The sequence below is a fragment of the Quercus suber genome, unplaced genomic scaffold (genome assembly GCF_002906115.3).
Source record: "Quercus suber isolate HL8 unplaced genomic scaffold, Cork oak 2.0 scaffold_84, whole genome shotgun sequence".
NCBI lineage: Eukaryota > Viridiplantae > Streptophyta > Magnoliopsida > Fagales > Fagaceae > Quercus > Quercus suber.
The window spans coordinates 954,821-973,717 of NW_027069549.1; the positions used below are offsets into that span (position 1 = coordinate 954,821).

The window sequence follows — 18,897 nt, forward strand, 5'->3', positions numbered from 1 at the left end:
CCTTGGCAAACTCTTCATTGTTCATTTATCATTCTCATCATACGACCATTTACCTGCTGCTGTATGTTGGTCTTCCTTGGCTCTAGCCCAATTTCATGGTCTTCCAATAAATAATCAATAGTCTCTAGTTCCTCCACTGAAGCTAAGTATCGTGCTCTGGCTTCCACTATTGTAGAATTGGCTTGGCTTTGTATTCTTTTTAGGGAGCTTCATTTGTGTCTTCCTCACATCCCTATTCTTTGGTATGACAATAATTCTGCCATTGCCTTAGCTTCCAATCCTGTGTTCCATTCCATAATGAAACACATTGAAGTGGACTGCCATTATGTGTGAGCGAGTGTTCTTAGGTGTTACTTGGGCATCAAGTTTATCTTTGGCTGTGATAGTTATGCTGATATTTTCACAAAGCCGTTGTCTAATCCTTATTTCTTGTTTCTTCATAGCAAACTCTTGGCTGATTCAGCCTTATGTTTGAAGGGGGATGTTGAGATATCTAAGGCTAAGGCTAAAGATAAAACAAAGCTTGTTCACCAATGTATAGTTTTTGAATCTCAAGAACAGAGCAATGGCTAAATTCTAAATGGTGTCGTTTTATTTAATTAGTTGAATTATGTGTATAGGCAAAATACTGTCGTTCTAGAGAGGCTATTAGTGAAGCCGTTGTAAGTTGGATTAGGCGAGAAAGACCGTTTCTACCTCTAGGATTTGGTCCACCATTCACGGATCAATTCCGTGATTTAGGGGTAGTCTAATTAAGTAGTTATAGCGGGATTATGTATATATAGTTGTGGTGGGCCTTTTGTGCTTTTAGGCTTGATTTCTCCTGCTGTACAACGACCTGTGATTCTGAGGTAGGGGAGTTGGGACTGGACTAACTGAAACACACCTTAGGCCAGCTTATGCACAAGTTGGGCCATCCCCATGTAGATGCGCCTTGGCAGGAGTCTTAAATGTGCAGCATACTCACGGTAGGAATAACTGTTATAGATATTACAGTAGGAAAAACAATACAACAAAATAACTAAAACATCTTTACAAATAATAATAACACGTAAATAACACAACAAGGGAGAATAATGAGGTCATAACATAATAATACAATCACGAATAACAAAATTGCAGAAAACAATTCAATAATAAGGTAACAAATTAGTCATTTGTCAACCAAAAACAAGATTCGTTTGCTAAAAAAAAGGGCTTATCTTTTTAGCAAACACAAGTCTAAAAAGGGAGTCGATCTCCAATGTAGGTAACCTTAGAGAAGGTTCTTGCCATAAAGATTACACACTTTGGAAAAAGGACCTAGATGACTTAAACTTGAATTCTTAGCTCATCAAAGAATAGATTTGTTGAGAGGGTATGCCTCTATTCCTATCACTCCTATTTAATGGATTTTTGTGTCTTTCCTTTTTTTTTTTTTTTTTTCCTCTCTCTACCTCTATTTCTTGCCCTGGTCCCCCCTTTTTTCACTGTTCACAACTATGGCCTTTTATACTACTTGCCATGACAAGATTTACCATTTTTACCCCTCAACCACTTTTGGCTTATTGTGGGCTTCCTTCCAAGACTGCCTACTGGCCTACCGACTATCTAGCCACTACCATTATACTGTGTCGATTGCACCACGCCTCATTCCTAGACAAAAGTGGTTTGTCTTGTCTCTTACCTCTCTTTGTTTTCACTACTCTCATCTAAATAAGGGTTAAACCTCTACCCCACCTACCTTTATGGCATGCATCTAGTGGTTCCAACTCATATTTACTTCTTTTTGGGGAGATGTTATCCCAGCGGGATGTTTCTCCCTAAAGAAGTTTGAGCAGGAACTCTAAAATAGGCTCCCCTTGTCTCAACCGCCAGACTATACCCTTTCATACCCTTAACCTATGGCCCACCTCTCATGTATTGGTTAGGTACAAGTAGGTGGTGGTTGGGCCCTATATGTATGCTACTTTCCTCTAAATCCATTACTTTTTTGGCCTTCACGCATTTTCCATTGCCTCCATTTTTGTCTAATTTTGTTGTACGTTCTGGTAGTTGTTTAACTCTTGCGATGTGAAACATAGATGGGCCTTTGGGTTTATGTTCTCTACCTTCCATCTCTTCTTTGGACTAGGCATTATTTGGGTGTAGCCCCTCTCCTTCTTGCCTAGCCCACGTCCTCTTCTTTCTTATGTTTGTGGGCTTTTTGGTTGGTGGTCTTGCCATGCCATTGCATTACTCCAACTATATCATCACTTCTCTTTTATTTCTTTGTTGCTTGTGGGCTTACGAGCTGAGACTCCTGCTAGTCCACTTTCTATATCCTTTCCTCTTTTGGGCTTTACTGACTAGCATTCCTGTTGTGCCAACCCACTTTCCACATCCTTACCTCTTTTGGGCTCTATTAGACCACATTCCTGCTATGCCAGCCCCTTTCATTCCTCGGGCTTCCTCGGCCCATTTCATTTCTCAGGCTTTCTCAGCTTTTTTACTTCTTCTTTACCTCTTTTACTCCCATAGGCCTTTACTAAATCCTTTGGGCTTCTTCAGCCCAACTACCACATCCTTACATTTTACTATCTTTCGGGCTTATTGGCCTGTATGTCAACCCTATAAATTTACTAACTCATTTCTTAGGCTTCCCCGACCCATTTACTTCTTCTTTACCTCTTATTATTCCCCTGGGTTTACTACTTCATTCCTTGGGCTTCCTCAGCCCATTTGCTTCTTCTTTGTCACTTATTATTTTCTGTGGGCTTGCTGATCATTATTCTTGCCATTCTGGCCTGTTAGTCTTTGCTTTACTATTTTCTCTTCCAATTTTTCTTCATATTGTTGGGTTTCTTCTGCCATTGGGCCTTTTGTCCAAAAGTGGGCATCAACAATAGTAACAGATGTAATGAAAATCACTTAAGCAAGCATTTACAGAAAATCACTAGAATTTTCTTTCTTTCTCTCTCTTTCTCTCACTCTCTGTTCTCTATGCTTCTCTGTGTTTTGCTTCATAGTTTTTTGCTTGCTTTACAATTGATTTGACTTTTCAAGCTTTACTCAATTCCTTTCACCACTGACGGGTCAAACCAGTGCACGAAAATATTGCATTAGGCCTGTTTTTATCATTAAAAAAACCAATTTGGGCTCTAGTTCATGGTTAACATTCGATTGGGTTTGAAAGTGAAAACCATGGTTTGATTTGAACTTGTGGTAGAATCATCTAGCATCATATTGGGATCTAAATCCTATGCAATGCCATGGTATGACTATGCCTCCGTTTGGGAAGCGCGTTTTGCACATTTTCCAACGGAAGCATTTTTTCAATTGGTCTTGTGCACTGTTCACGAGATCCACAAGTACCATATTCAGCAACCTTAAAAAAAAAAAAAAAAAAAAAAAAAGGGTCCCATGGCATTATTCACACATTTAAAATCCACAAGTACCATATTCAGCAACCTTAAAAAAAAAAAAAAAAAAAAAAAAAGGGTCCCATGGCATTATTCACACATTTAAAAATTATTCTGTTACAGTATTTTCAATTTTTAGTTTTTACCAATAAGCAGTATCCAAACAAACCCTATATCGTGGGCTAAACGTGGCTGTGAAGCAAAGCATACTGCATATACACTATATGTGGGGTGGGCTTTGCATTCTGAACTGTTTAGAGGCTTTTTTTTCATGTTAAACCAAGCTAGGTAAAGCCTTGGTAGTCGCACAAGCCTAGGGTCCAACTTAGACCGTATAGTGTATGGGCGACTACTAGTGGCAATTTGTACAATACTTTTTTTTTTTTTTTTAATTTATATAATCAATTTGTACAATAATTTAGTTGTGGTTGTGGGCTTTATAGCTTTTGTTTAGTGGTGAACCAAAACGGGGTATTGACACCTGCTTTGATTGGATTTATGAAAGTTTTGTTCCAGCATTTTTATTTGTTTATTTCATGTTGAAACTTTTTTTTCTTCCTTTTTGAGTTTTTTGTTCTATGATTAGCTTCTCCCCCTTACTAATATGATATTATTTCAAATTTTTACTATTATAGTTTACTACACATAATTTTTTTATCAAAGTCTTTTAAAATCTTCTAGTGATCTTGAGTTTCTTACTATCTTATATAAAGAGTATGTGCAAGGCTCCTCTTCTATAATTCAATATATATGAGTCTCAAATGAATTCATTAATATAGAAAGCAACTTAAGGAATTGCATTTGTACAAACCTAAAATTAATAACATAGTTATCTTTCATTAGAGCACTAGCATTGGGGGTGTAAACACCCTCCGGTTGCTATTTTAGAATATTCACATACCAAAATGCCATCCTATTCTACTTTACCATCCAAAAAAACTACTTTATTAATTATACAATACCATTTTACAATACTCCAACATCTCAACTTTTATTTTACAATACAACATATTAAAATAATATTTATACACAATAAAATAATATAACCTAAAATCACAATCATCTACAGGGAAAATTATTAGGTACTTCTAGAGTATCGTAGATGCATACTCCTCCATCTCACATAAATGGTGGGTTCTACCATGAATTTAATTAGTGAGACCCACCATTCATGTGAGAGGAGGGAGTACACAATAATTCCCTCATCTATAGTACAACACATTAGTTACAGGGCATTTAATAAAAAGTAGGAGAGAGAGAATTAAATAATAATATGAGAGTTTACCATTCAACTACAGTGCAATTCTACATGTAGAATTGCATTGTAGCAGTATTGCATTGTAACAATATTGCAAATTTTTTTACAATACTTGGCTTTTACAATTTTTGATGGAGTGAAGATTTTGGGATTAAATGCTAAAATTACTTACATTTGGCATTTGACATTTAGGGTATGAATGCTCTTACAATCCAACTCTTCAAAAACATGCCACATCCAAGTTTTTATTCTTAATAAATTATACAAACTGGCTACAGTAAGAGCATCCACATTAGTTCTTTTAAATTTTTCTGTCTATTTTACACTAAAAACCTACTTTTTCTATATTACATAAACAATTTATAAAAATACCCACATCAAATCATCTATTATACACTATCTTTTCTTTAAATAATCATTTAATATTATTATTTTATTATTTAACTTACCCACCACTACCCACAACATCCACCACACACGGTCTCCTTCTCTATTTTTCTCATTTTTCAGAATAACAGTCTCTCTTCTCTCACAATCAGCCATAGCTAGAGCTCACCTTGAGCTCTATCCAGGGCCGAGAGCCCTAAATCCTTCACCATGCTATCACCGGTGGCAGCAAAGATCAGCTGCAACACCACCACAAACAGTGATCCAAATCTTCACTCTCTCATGACAGCAGCGAATACTCCACCCAAGCTTCCATGGCAACGGCGATAGTAGCTTTAGCTTGAGTTTTGGTTTGATTTTTTTATTGATTTTGGGTTCCCTTTTCTGTTGATTTTTGGTTTGATTTTCCATTGATTTTTTGGTTGGATTATTATGTGTTGTAATGGTGGTGGTGGGATGGTACTGGATTGTGGTGGTGGGTGGATGGTTGATCGACTGTGCTAATTTAGATGAAGAGAGGGAAAGGGAGAGAGAAAGTGAAATGAGAAAGAAGAGGGATATGACTGGTGACGGAGAAAATAGTATAAAATATTGATTTACAAAGCTACAGTAACCGTGTATATTTACACGGTTACTGTAACAGATGTGTAAATATACATACTTATGCACCCACTATTATGGGCTATTTTTGAATAAAAATGTGTAAATTTGAGAACTTTTTCTATTATACACACTTATACACCCAATAATGCAATTGCTCTAAGAGCATCCACATTAGTGGATGGAAAATCATGTATAATAGAAAAAACTACTATTTTTACACATTTTGTCTCAAAATTGCTCCACATCAGTGCTTCCAAAATCTTGTATAATCATGTATATTTATCCATGAGATACAGTAACCGTGTATATATACACGGTTACTGTAGCTCATGTATTTATTATTTTATTAATATCAGTTCGCACCAATTTTTCTTTCTCTTCTCTCTGTGCACAACTACCTCAGCTCCTCATCTTCTTCTCCTCAGATGCACACACACACAAATACAAACACACCCACACACAAACACATCCACATAGACAAATCAATACACAAACACACCCACACACAAACAAACCCACACAGATAAACCCACGCTACAGTTGCTTGATTGGTGCTTGACCGAGAGGGAGTGGGTCTTGTTGGAGATCGGTGCTTGCTGGAGATCGATGCTCGGAGATTTGACTGGTGCTTGCTGGAGATCTGACCGGGTATAGAGTTGGGTTTTGTTTGGAGATTGGGTTTTTTTTGGAGATTAGGTCTTGTTTGAGAAGTGAAGCTGTCTATGGAGATCTGACCGGTATAGAGATGGAGATAAAGAGAGAGATGACCGATTGGTGTTTGCTGGAGATCTGATCGATTGGTGCTTGCTGGAGATTTGACCGGGTATAGAGATGGGTTTTGTTTGGAGATTGGGTCTTGTTGTTTGAGGAGTGAAGCTGTGGAGATCTGAGATGGAGATAGAGAGAGAGAGATAAGTAGAGAGAGATAGCAACAGTTCAGAAAAATGGGTAGAGAGAGTGAGAGAGAGAGAGAGAAAGAGAGAGAGAGAGAGCGCGTATGTAAATAGGTAGTTGAGAGAAATAATAAAAAAATTGAGAAGAATGAATATTTTATTAAAAAATCTTGTAAAATAGATAAACTGATGTGGAGGTTTTGTAAACATAGGGCCGTAAAATAGAAAAAGTAAGTTTTTAGTGTAAAAATAGATGTGTAAAATGGATGGATTGATGTGAATGCTCTAAGGTTGTATATATACAACTTACTGTAGCTCAGTTGTAAAAACTAAATAATATATTTTATTCTCTACTTTAATTTTCTCCCTCCGCTTAAAAAAAAAAAATTCCTCTCTTTCTCTCTCTTCTCTCTGCCTTTTGCCCACCATTTCTTTCATCCCTCATTGCTGTCATCTCTCCCATCCATCTTAGCTAAGTTTGTCTCAATGGCGATGGCAGCGGTGAAGGCAACGATGACGGCGATGGTAGAGGCTTGAAGAATGAAGGCGATAGCGGCGGTGGCTTGAAGATTGGTTGTTTTGGGTTTTGCTCGCTTGGGTATTGGATTTAAATCGATGCTTCTATGCTTGTTCTAGGTTATTCTAGGTTTTGAAAACTGATGCTTGAAGATTGGTTGTTCTAGGTTGGTTTTGAACTGATGCTTGAAGATTGGTTGTTCTGGGTTTCGAATAGATGCTTCGTTGCTGTTGCTCCGCCACCATCGCCGCTCAACCTAGCACTTTAACCCCTCTACCCATTTTCCCTTCACACTTTCTCTCTCACAAACCCAGGTTTGCTCTCTCTTTTTCAACTGAACCCAGCCAAGACAAAGAAAAAAAAAAAATAACAACAACAACAAAAATCCATAACAATATTCAAGAACCCAAATTTGCTATTAAAATCCATAAGCTCCTATGAAATTATTTTTCTTGTCTTTTATTATTATTTTTTGCTATCTTTGGGTTCAGATCTGAGCTGTTGACATTTTTTTTTTTTTTTTTTTTTGTGATTTTCATTGTAAGATGTTTGGGGAGTGTGTTGATGTAGTTCGGATCAGATGTGTTTTTTTTCATGTTGGTATTCATAAAAATTTAGGATTTTGTGGTGTTTGGGTGGTGTTGGTGGCAGCTAGCTTTTGGTGCTTGGGTTGAGTTTAGGTGGTTGCTGGCTTTGGTGGGCTACTGGTGGTTAGACATGGCAAAACAGGCGGGTCGGGTCGGGTTCGGGTCGGGTCAATCGGGTTACGGGTCAAACGGGTCACGAGTCAAAACGGGTCACTTTAAGCGGGTCAAAATCGAGTTCGGGTCAATCGGGTTGCGGGTCGGGTCGGGTTGACCCGTATTTTTCACATGAATTTTTTTATTATTTAATTTTTATATAGAAAACAACATGTATATGTCATTTGGAAAGTTATGCAATAAATTACTTAATGTAAAATGCATTATTTTGAATTCACCACTTATATCAAGAATGAACTCAATTAAACTTATTAATACTTATTCAACAATTTTAAAATTATACAAATCCTAACATTACTATCTAAAACAAAATAACACAAAAATAAGTAAAACAAATACACAAGTTTTATTTCTGCACAATATCAACATTCCAAATATAAAACAAAATTACAAATGACTTATTGGATAACTCATTTGATAAAGAATAAAAATATATAAGAAATTTACAATCTTGAAAATTAATTTTATAATCTATTATCAGTTGTGGTTGACACTCTATTTCAATTTGAGATATACTTTAAAATTTGATTGCTTACTTATTCATACATGGTCTCTTTTATGAATATCATATTATTGTTAAGCAACACACACTCTAGAATATATCATAATTTATTTTGAAAAACTGTTTATTTTGGACATAAATTATTAAAAAATAGGTCTAAGTATTCATAATTTATGCTAATTTGATACTTTAGCTTCACTATTTTCACACTTGTGAATATTTCTTACATGTCTACAATTTTAAATCTATGTTTTTAACTCTACTGTAACCAGATTATCTTGGCATGTACTTTACTATTTGATATCTAAAAATATTCACTCATTACAGAATGTTCAACTATTAATCTTTCAATTAATTTGCATATAGTTATGTAAATGTATCAATTGTTTCCTTAAAGTTCACAATAAACAATTAAACCAATATTGTCTTAGTTTTACTATTTTTTTTACCCAAAAAAAAAAGTTTTAAAAAAATGGTTCGGGTTCGGGTCGGGTCGCGGGTCGGGTCGGGTTGACCCGCAAAAAACACGGGTCGGGTCACGGGTCAACCCGTTTTTGCTTCGGGTCAAAAAAATCGGGTTCGGGTAGGGTATTTTTCGGGTCGGGTCGGGTCGGGTCAGAAAATTCTGACCCGTTTTGCCATGTCTGCTGGTGGTGGTGGTGGTGATTACTGGCCGTGGGCTTGAAGCTTGATGGATAGGGAGAGAGAAAGAGAGAGAAGTGAGTTTATATTATACTCCCTCCATTCCAATTTGTTTGTCCTGTTTAACTTTTTAAAGCAGTATCATTTATTGTCTTGCCTACCTTCTAAAAATGTATAAGTTTACAAAACTACCCTTAAATAAATTTATCATTTTTTTTTTGAAAAAAAGTTGTTCTTAATAAGGCAACTAAAAATGTGTCACAATTAGATTAATTTTTTAAAAATATTTATTAGTTTTCTTTTCAAATAGTTCTAAAAATAAAGTAGGAGTATAATAGGAACATGAGTAAATTAATGATTTTTATTTTTAGAAACATGACAATATTTTGAGACATCCCAAAATGGAATAAAGGACAAACAAACTGGGACGGAAGGAGTATTATTTGATGGATAGTTTATATTATTTTGATGAGTTCTATGTAAAAATAAAAATTAGAATGTTGCGTGAATTGTAAAATGAAATGGTAAAATAGATAAAGTGGTATTTGAGGATGCAAAATAGATTTTTTTTTGCATCTCCAGATGCTATTGTTCTTACAATCTAGTCTTGGGTTACATATTTAAATGTAGGACACCGGAATTGCAACTAGGATTAAAATCATTGCAATGAGTCACAACATGGACTTGGATTGAAATTATTTACGATAAACATACTAGAAAACTTCCTCCCAAAACAATACTTGAAAGGAAAGAACTAGAGAGGATAGTAGTGGATCCATCTTTGAAACATGTCATAGCATTCCTTGCGTTTGTACTCTGCCGGTGAGTGGCCAGCTCCCTATTCAAAATAAAACAATCTATTCAATCTAATTTTCTTTTAATTTATTGCTTGTATCGATGAAGTGAAAAATTAAGGTTCTTTTTCTTGCCTTTATAGTTGCATATGTCAAGCGGTATCCGCTATTTGTATATCTCCTTGTGTACCTAAAGAATTATATGCACATTATTAGCCATAAGAAAACATTAACACTGAATGAGAAAAAATGCTAATGTTGGACATCATATAAACTCACCCAGCAACCTGACCATCAACAAACCATGGTCTCCAATCAGTATCAATTGTTAGGTCTAGAGCATTTATCCATGTTTCAGTAGCAATATGTGTGACTGCCATGTCATGATCGCCACTGCAGGAGAGAATAAAATTTGTAGTTGTCAAAAAACTTAGTAATTATCTGGCGCAGACAATCTAATTAATTATGTGGCTAACAATATTTGAGTTTGGTTTATTTTAATAAGTAATAATAATTAATAATAATAAATACTTAGTGCAGTGAACTTGCTGATTGGAATTGAACCTGAAAGCTATGAGTTGCAAGCCTGAATTGGTCAGATTTTTAAGATAGGGAAGGGCATTTGTGACGTCGTAGGAGTAATCGGAGTTTAAGGTGATGTTGCATCTAAAGACTTCTTTAACTGTTCCCTGTTAAGATAAGATTAACTCATAATCCAAGTCTAGCATTGATTGTACACAAAGTAGTCACAATTCCTTTTTTACTTGTTCATGTGACAGGTTATGTTGTAAAAGAAAAAAATTTGTATCCTTAAACTTCTTGATTCATTAAATATAATTGTACCTAACTCTCAAGAATCACTTACAGGTCGAACATGAAGAGCATCTTGGACACTTTTGTAATTTAACCATATGTCCAAAAGTAAATATTCAAAATTCTGCAAAAGTAAATAAATAAATAAAATTAGTTGCACTATTGTACAGTCTTTTACACATGTGCATAAATGAGAATTTATAACTACTGCAAGAATGTGTGTTTTTGTGTGTGTGTGTGTGAGAGAGAGAGAGAGAGAGAGAGAGAGAGAGAAATTTACTTTGCACCAAAAGTTTGTTTTCTTAGACCATGGTAGAATGAAATTTCCAGAGTAATCTCTAAGAATTCCTTGAGCACCTTCTTCTTTTGCTTTATTTGGTGATATGAAAGCACAACTGGGTCCCAAGATATCTGGTTCATTTACTAGCTCTATGCACTAAATATTCATATTAACGATATTACTCATTCCTGCTGCTTATAGAGTTTACCAAAATTTATGATGTTACAATAAATATATCTGATAATCCATGTCCAACCTGGGATATTGCTGCAAGTGCCTCTGTGCAGTATGCATTTGTCGAATCGACGTAATATCCATTGCAACTAGTTTTGGCTGACTGAAATAGCATTTAACAAGAACAACTATGAAGACGATAGGTTTTGAGCCAAAATGTGTAACGCAAATGAAACCCAAGCAGCGAGAATTAAGACTTAATTTAGTTAGCCTGTTTTTCCTACCTCATACATTGCATCCGATATTAGAGCCATTCTGTGAGCAAATATTACTCTTGTGCTCTCTTCGAGATCCATACTTGTATGTGGGCAACTAAGCACGAGTCCCTTGCAATATTTTAGAGAACATTTTACTCTAATGTTCATTAAAATAAAAAATGAAAAACGATTTAAAAAAGAGGAAAAAAGGAAGGCAATTCAAGTCCTATTAATAAATTGTGTACTTTGAGGTTCACATTAGGCTCAATTCCTGCTTCGTTGCCTGCAAATCAATAACAAAGAATTGGGTTTTGAGTTTGTGATTAATATTGAGTTTACCAAAGACTTGTGATCAATATAAGTTACCGTTTATGATGTGTTCAGCAATTATTGGATTGACCACTCCTGCATAGGAATCGCTTCCAAGATAGACCGGATTGTTCACAAAATTTGAGTGTTCCATCAACCACTGTGCCACGAAAAAAATATTCATACTTATAATTCTCTAAGTAAAGGGAGGATGAAAGAGATTTAGTCATCAAAAATCAAATGTTCAAATTTCATATTTTTTTAATTTAAAATTAAAGATCTGTTTGGTTAGAGAAGTGAAAAATTGGAAGGATAGAAAGCGGGAAAGGGATAGAAAATTGGGAGGGTAGAAAATATTTAGGGTATGTTTGGTAACTGTTTTTTTTTTTTTTCCCTTTATTTTATGTTTTCAAAAACAATTTTATATTTTTGATACTAAAAAACTTGTTTGGCAACCCAAAATAGACAAAAAACAAAAACTTTTCTTAAAACTCAATTTGTGAAGGAAACTGAAAACATGCAAAATGCTATTTTCAGTTTCTAATTTTTAAAAGTCAATGAAAACACGCATTTAATTTAATGAATTTGTCTCATTTAATGAGCTAGCATTAGATTTCAAATCCAAATAACAACATATTTTAGTATTTTCTATTTTTTTTTAAAAACTATCTTTTTTATTTCAACTAACCAAATATGTTTTCGTTTTCAAAAATACAAGAAAATTGTTTTTTCTTTATATTTCCAAAAACAAGTTTTTGAAAATAGAAAACAAAAACTATTACCAAACATAACCTTAGGGTATGTTTGGTAACTGTTTTTTCCTTTTATTTTCTGTTTTCAAAAACAGTTTTTTACTTTTTAGACTAAAAAACTTGTTTGGCAATCCAAAATGGACAAAAAACAAAAAATTGTTCTTAAAACTCAATTTGTGAAGGAAACTGAAAACATGCAAAAGACTATTTTTAGTTTTTAATTTTTAAAAGTTAATGAAAAAACACATTTAATTTAATGAATTTGTCACATTTAATAAGTTAGCATTAGAGTTCAAATCCTAGTAACAACATATTTTAGTATTTTCCATTTTTTTAAAATTATCTTTTTAATTTCAACTAATCAAACATGTTTTTTATTTCAAAAATACAAGAAAATTATTTTTTCTTTATATTTTCAAAAATAAGTTTTTGAAAATAAAAAACAAAAACAGTTACCAAACATAACCTTAGTTTTCTCTTAATTATATTTAATTGGGAAGATAAAAAAAAAAGAAAAAAAAGAAAAAAAAAAGAGATGGAAAACAGTTGAGAAGAAATTTACAATTATATCCATATTAAATAAAATGAAAAGTAACACAATTATATCACTTCTTTTGTATTTTTTTTTTTTTTTTTTTGGGAAGAGCCAAGTGAAAGGATTGAAAAGAGAGAGAGAGAGAGAGAGAGAGAAGTACGTAAAAGAAAAAGACTAAAAAGCAAAACCAATAATAAAAAAAAAAGAATCAAATAGATTTAGAAAAAAGACAAATTAAAGGAAAAAAAAAAAGCCAAAAAATTCATGACAAATCCTTGTGCACGTTGATTATATTCAAAAAAGGTTTTTATTTTTATTTTTATTTTTTTTCCTGATAAACGATTATATTCAGAAAAGTAAACCAACCTTTAAAGAAACAGTAGCAAGTAACGTTTACTCATGATTATCAAAAAAGTAACGTTTTACTCTTTTTTCTTTTTTGATACGAACGTTTTACTCTTTTATTATAGTCAAACTAGCATTTTGAGCAGATCAATAGGCAACTTGAAATATGTATGTTTTTGCGGGACTCGCAAACCATGGATAGAATTAAGCTAAATGCATACTTATTCCCAAACTACTTAATAAATTTCCAGTTTTCAAAAGCGGAGATACCCATAATCTATTATTCGGTGGCAGATTTTTTGCCCCGTGTGATGAAATCTACTTTCACTACAAAGGAGATTCTTTGCTGTAGGACCCGCAGTGAATAAATTTAAGGCTATAATTGAAAGTTCGAAACCGGATTAGTCGGCCCAGTGGGTTCGGATACCGGTTGGGAAACCAAAAAAAAAAAAAAACCAAAAAAAAAAAAAAAAAAAAAACCCAAACTCATGCTTTAGATGATGGAGCTAACAAAGCAATTTGATCCAATTTAAAATTACCGACAAGCATTTTAATTGACTTTAATTACACTCACATTTCTCAGAAACTGATAGGCTTGAGCTGCCAATTTTGTGTCTGATGCGTTCCAAGCTTCTGAGGTTGTTGCATATGAGAAACCAGCACCCACAGGTGCATCCAAAAATAACACATTGGCTGTCTGCAAAAGCATTAGGATTATCAATAAAGGAAAAAAGTATGATAAGGCAAAAGTGGAAAGAAAATAAAATGTAGATAATGGAAAGGAATGAAAAATTGCTGTGCAAAACACATTGTACCTTTGTCCATGTGTTTGGTTCGTATAGCAGTGTCGGTAAGCCCCCAGTGTAATCAGAGATATTGAATTTTAATGGGCCTACAGGCGAACAATAAAGTCATCAAGTTTGAGATTGTCTTTTAACCCTTAAACATACTTGAGTGATGCTAAGACTATGACATATTTTCCTATATAAGCCTTATATATTTTATGTCACAAATGGCATAGAGGTAATTTAAAATTTTATTTATGGAGTAATTGCACTTTTAGTCCTTACATTTTGACATTTTTTCATTTTAGTCCCTACATTTTATTTTTACCACTTTTAGTCCCTAAACCAATTAACGTCCTTCATTTTAGTCCTTGAACCCCCATTCCGTCACCAATTAATAGGGAAATTGACGGTATCAATAAAATAATAATACAAATTTACTATAGCATGCCACATCAGATTATAATTTAAAATATTTATTTTTCAATTTTAACAAAAGAAAAAAATATGAGTTGCCCAGATCTTTGTTCATCTTCAACAAGAACACCGAAGATCATCAAGAACACAAACCCAGATTTTAAACATAAGAACACATGCCCAGATTTTCTTGCATTTTCTTGCCCTTTCTTGTCAACCAAACACAAACACAAATCAATCTCTAGCAAGAACAAAAAACAAACCTAGCAGCAAATCTTCTCAGATTTTCTCAAACTACAAAACCCATATATACAAAATCTCAACTCAAACCCAAATTTTCTCATCTTTCAATCAACAACAAAACCTCCAAAAAATAAAATTCATAAACCCAGAAACCAAATTCATAAACCTAGAAAATTCAGCATAAAAACACCATTAAAAAAAAATCATAAATTCCAAAGCCCCCAAATCTCTCTCGCGCCCAAATCTCTCACAGACAAAAACACAAACACCTAAACTTTAAAAAAAAAAAAAAAAAAAAAAAATCTCATAATGGAAAAACCCACAACAAGCTCAACGTGCCAACGGGTCGATTCGTCGCGATCGGCGATATCCACCGCCGCCGATCTGCTTACTTGGTTGGAAGTCCCTCCGTCGTGGATTTCATAGTCCTTAAGGGTGATATGGTCCTAATTGCAGATGTTGTACCACTTCTGGATCCGGATCTTGTCAGCCTGGGTACCCGTCTACGCCACCACGAGTTTCTTCAAGTCTCTGATGGTGTCGTCCTCATTGCACTTCACTCTCACCTTCTTCCCTAGCCGATCGTTTAGCATCACCTCAATCAACTTCACTAGACTCAACCTCAACCTCCGATACCCAACACTCATAAGCTTCAATCTCACCTAAGTTTTCTGTGTTTAGTGGGTTTTGATCTTTGTGGGTTACTGGGTTTCAATTTGTGGGTGTAGATATTTGGATGTATGATTATGGGTGTTGATTTGCATTTTTTGGATTTAAGGGTGTCGATCTGTGGTTGTGGGTGTCACTCTATGGCTTATTGACTGTGGACGTCGATCTACCGATGCACCGCATCGAACCGAGTCTAGGAACCATACCACTGGAGGCTAGAGAACCAACCTCCGGCGGTGATGAGTGGAGCTGACGAAGGGAGAAGTGACTCACGGTGAGAAAAAATCAGGCCCTGTCCCTGCGAACCAAATCTCTCTTCTCTTTTCTTAATCTTTAAATCATAATTCATTTGAATTTTGATTTTTAATTCTGTTTTTATTTTTTTATTTAGTTAAAATTAATAAATTAATTTTTTAAATTTATAATGCTGATATGTCAGTGCTATAGTGAATTTTTATTATTATTTTATTGATCCTGTCAGTTTCCCCATTAATTAGTGACGGAATGGGGGTTTAAGGACTAAAATGAAGGGCGTTAATTGGTTTAGGGACTAAAAGTAATAAAAATAAAATGTAGGGACTAAAATGAAAAAAAAAAGTTAAAAGTATAGGGACTAAAAGTGTATTTACGCCTTTATTTATTTATTCTTATAATAGTGCTAATTATATTCATTATCACATCAATTTAGAATCATTTTGTAGTAAAATTTGTAAGAGTTGGGTTTAAATTATATCTAGAATAATTCTAAACAATGTCAGTTACACTCATGGTTTTTAAATCTGGACCATTCAATGAACTAAAAGATAGAAAGGTTCAAGGTTTTTAAGGTCAGGCTGAGGTTCAACTGTGGTCAAATAGTAACATGTCATTTAATTTTTTAAAAATATATTTGGTACTTAAATTGGTGTTTATTTATTAATTTTTCATTCCTGACCAACAAGATGTGTGTAGCCCAATTGTTTGCATATGACTGAAGTGTGACTTATAAGCAATGGTTACACCATACACTAACTATAATTTTCACTAACTATAATTTTTACAATCTTGGTTTCTTATATAGAAAGTTCACCCTAATTCAAAAAGTAAAATCACAAGTGAGCCAAACCCTAGAACAATTTTCTACCCTGGCAAAATTTATAGAGCATTGAGGTTGATCAAATTCCTCTCTTAACTTTGGCATGAATTGAGCATATATATATGAGTTGGGTTTAAGTTACACCTAGTGTAACTCTAAACAATATTACACCACTCAATATTTTTTAATTGAATGCAAATTTTGACAAATCTACCGTTAGATTATATTATTTTCATATATTTTTCATGCTTGCCAAATTTCAAGGTGATAAAAAATTAATAGTTATGTTATCAATAATTTTTTTAAATTCAAATTATTGTAGTTTAAAATAATGCATAAAAGATAAGTTTATGGATCAAATAATAAATAACATCCAATTAATATGAAAATTGGCATGATTGTTAAGAACATATAAAAAATGTAATTTGACGATGAGATTTTCAAAATTTGAATTCTATAACAAGTTATTGGGTGATGTAATATTACTTAGAGTTACACTAAATGTAACTTAAGCCCAACCTTTTATATATATATATATATATATATATATATCACGAATCTCCACCGTGACTAGATTTATCCTAATCCATGAATGCATCAATTGCTAGACCCAAATTAGAGGCAAAACAAATGAACAAAGTGCATATCTCTCTAAGCTACTTCCAAATGCGTCAATAGGTGCCAAATGTGCCCAAAGATAGTGTCAAGACCAATCAAAAGAACAAATGTTACCGCTACAACAAATTTCCAAATGCTCACGAAAATTTCAAAATTAGTGTGGGGTTAATTAGACGCAAAGGGAAGAGGAAGAAGAAAGTCATACCAATCTGGTACAAGAATCCATTCAATGCAGAACAACCAGGGCCTCCATTGATGTAGAGCAAGAGAGGGTCAGCTCCTGGGTACCCTTCCGACTGGACGAAATAGTAGAAGAATTCCACTTCACCAACACTAATGTATCTGTATACAAATTCTCATCAACATCATCAACAATCAATTAACCCAAACCCAGTTTTGGTGCAAGTAGAAATTTTTCAGTGCAAATAAAAGAAAGTAATGCATACCCAGTTTCAAGTTTAAAGGGCAAATAACCAGGGAAGCCAGGAAGAGTCTTGACAATCCAGTGTGAGACTGCCGTGCCAGATACAAGCAGTAGAAACAGCAAATGCAAGCATACTGAACTTGCTTCCGAAGACATTGTCAAGGTGCATGCACGTGGTTTGGTTATTAGGCTACTAGCTTCCAAAATATTATGTACAATGACTAGGCTTCAAACTTACTATTAGTGAAGCCATGGTGTTAGTTGTTTGAAGTTTGAACTGAATTATAGGTATGGAAGGTGGTCAGGTGAATGACCAGGTAGTCTAGCTCATGAACGTTGGTTGAAATTTTGTTGAAACGTGCGCACCTAGAAAATTTTCTTTGCATCATTGATGATTGAACTATAGATTTTTTTTTTTTTTTTTGGGAGGGCGGGGGATAAATTATATTTTAAACCCTTTATTTAAAAAGATAGTTTCAAATTAAATTAAACCATATATCTTTAAATGTTTTAAATTAAACCTTATACTTTCTCTAGTTTCAAATTTGAACACTAAACTTAAAAAATCATATTAATTTAAATCTTGGACGTTTTGGATTTGATTGTAGGTTTAAATTGATGATTTAAAAACTTCTAAGAGACATTATATATACTTATTTAAAACTAGCCTCATCACATGCGCTTTGCGTGTGCAATGAGTTTTTTTTTTTTTGGTCTAGTGTCATAATTTGTTTTTTCTTTTAATTTTGGATAAGTTTGTTTTGAAGATACGGATTAGTAAGAGAATGTCCTATTTTATAAACATTTTAAGTGGAGTTTGAGATATATTTTTATTAGGCTTTCCTCAAGTTTTTTTTCCCCTTAAACCTAAAGTTTAAGGGTATTTCTAAACCAAAAAAAAAAAAAAATCAGTCTAAAGAGAGTAATACTCTTATAAATAGTATAGATAATTTTGAATTGAGGGATTTACTATTGAACTGAAATTAATTAATTAATATAGAGCAACATAAATAATGAATTTTGTATGAATCAAAAACTAAAAAAATATTTATCTTTCATTATTGTTTGGTCTTGAATTACATATTTAAATGTTGGAGACCAAGACTGCAACATGGATTAACATCATTGCAATGAGTCGCTATATGAACGCAGATTGAAATCATTAAGGCACACTTGGTACATTAAATGAAGATTATGAAAGGAATGATAATCCTTATTGTAGAGTCTATATTTTTAGATTGACAACCATAAACAAACATGGCATTTTATAACATAGTTTATCTAGTTGATTAGTGTTGGATTAAACCTTGGAACAAGACAAATCAAGTTTAGAACAAATGAAGACTCAAGAATGCAAAAAATAGAGTGCTAGAATACTGCATTTCAGCTACAGGCTTGAAAGGTTGAAAGTCACTTACTTCAACCAATTGAACTGCATGTCTCAACTAATCAAGACTCGAATAG

General features: G+C 33.7%; 1 protein-coding gene across 1 annotated transcript; it reads right to left on the bottom strand.

Moving 5' to 3' along the window:
- Positions 1 to 9,460: 9,460 nt before the first annotated feature.
- Positions 9,461 to 17,686, bottom strand: LOC112010447 (serine carboxypeptidase-like 18). The gene is made up of 14 exons (XM_024042790.2): positions 17,456 to 17,686; positions 17,215 to 17,351; positions 14,018 to 14,094; positions 13,777 to 13,899; positions 11,628 to 11,730; positions 11,507 to 11,544; positions 11,289 to 11,390; positions 11,087 to 11,167; positions 10,831 to 10,986; positions 10,603 to 10,674; positions 10,302 to 10,426; positions 10,017 to 10,130; positions 9,873 to 9,927; positions 9,461 to 9,781 (listed from the first exon to the last, which is right to left on the bottom strand). Exons 1-14 carry the CDS (start codon positions 17,587 to 17,589, stop codon positions 9,698 to 9,700), a joined length of 1,401 nt encoding a protein of 466 aa, XP_023898558.1. The 5' UTR covers positions 17,590 to 17,686; the 3' UTR covers positions 9,461 to 9,697.
- Positions 17,687 to 18,897: the final 1,211 nt, after the last annotated feature.

Coding starts and splice junctions, on each gene's coding strand:
- LOC112010447 (XM_024042790.2), bottom strand. CDS start 17,589: ATGTCTTCGGAAGCAAGTTCAGTATGCTTGCATTTGCTGTTTCTACTG. Junction 10,987..11,086: donor CACTTGCAGCAATATCCCAG/GTTGGACATGGA, acceptor ATGAATATTTAG/TGCATAGAGCTAGTAAATGA. Junction 9,782..9,872: donor TGACATATGCAACTATAAAG/GCAAGAAAAAGA, acceptor TATTTTGAATAG/GGAGCTGGCCACTCACCGGC.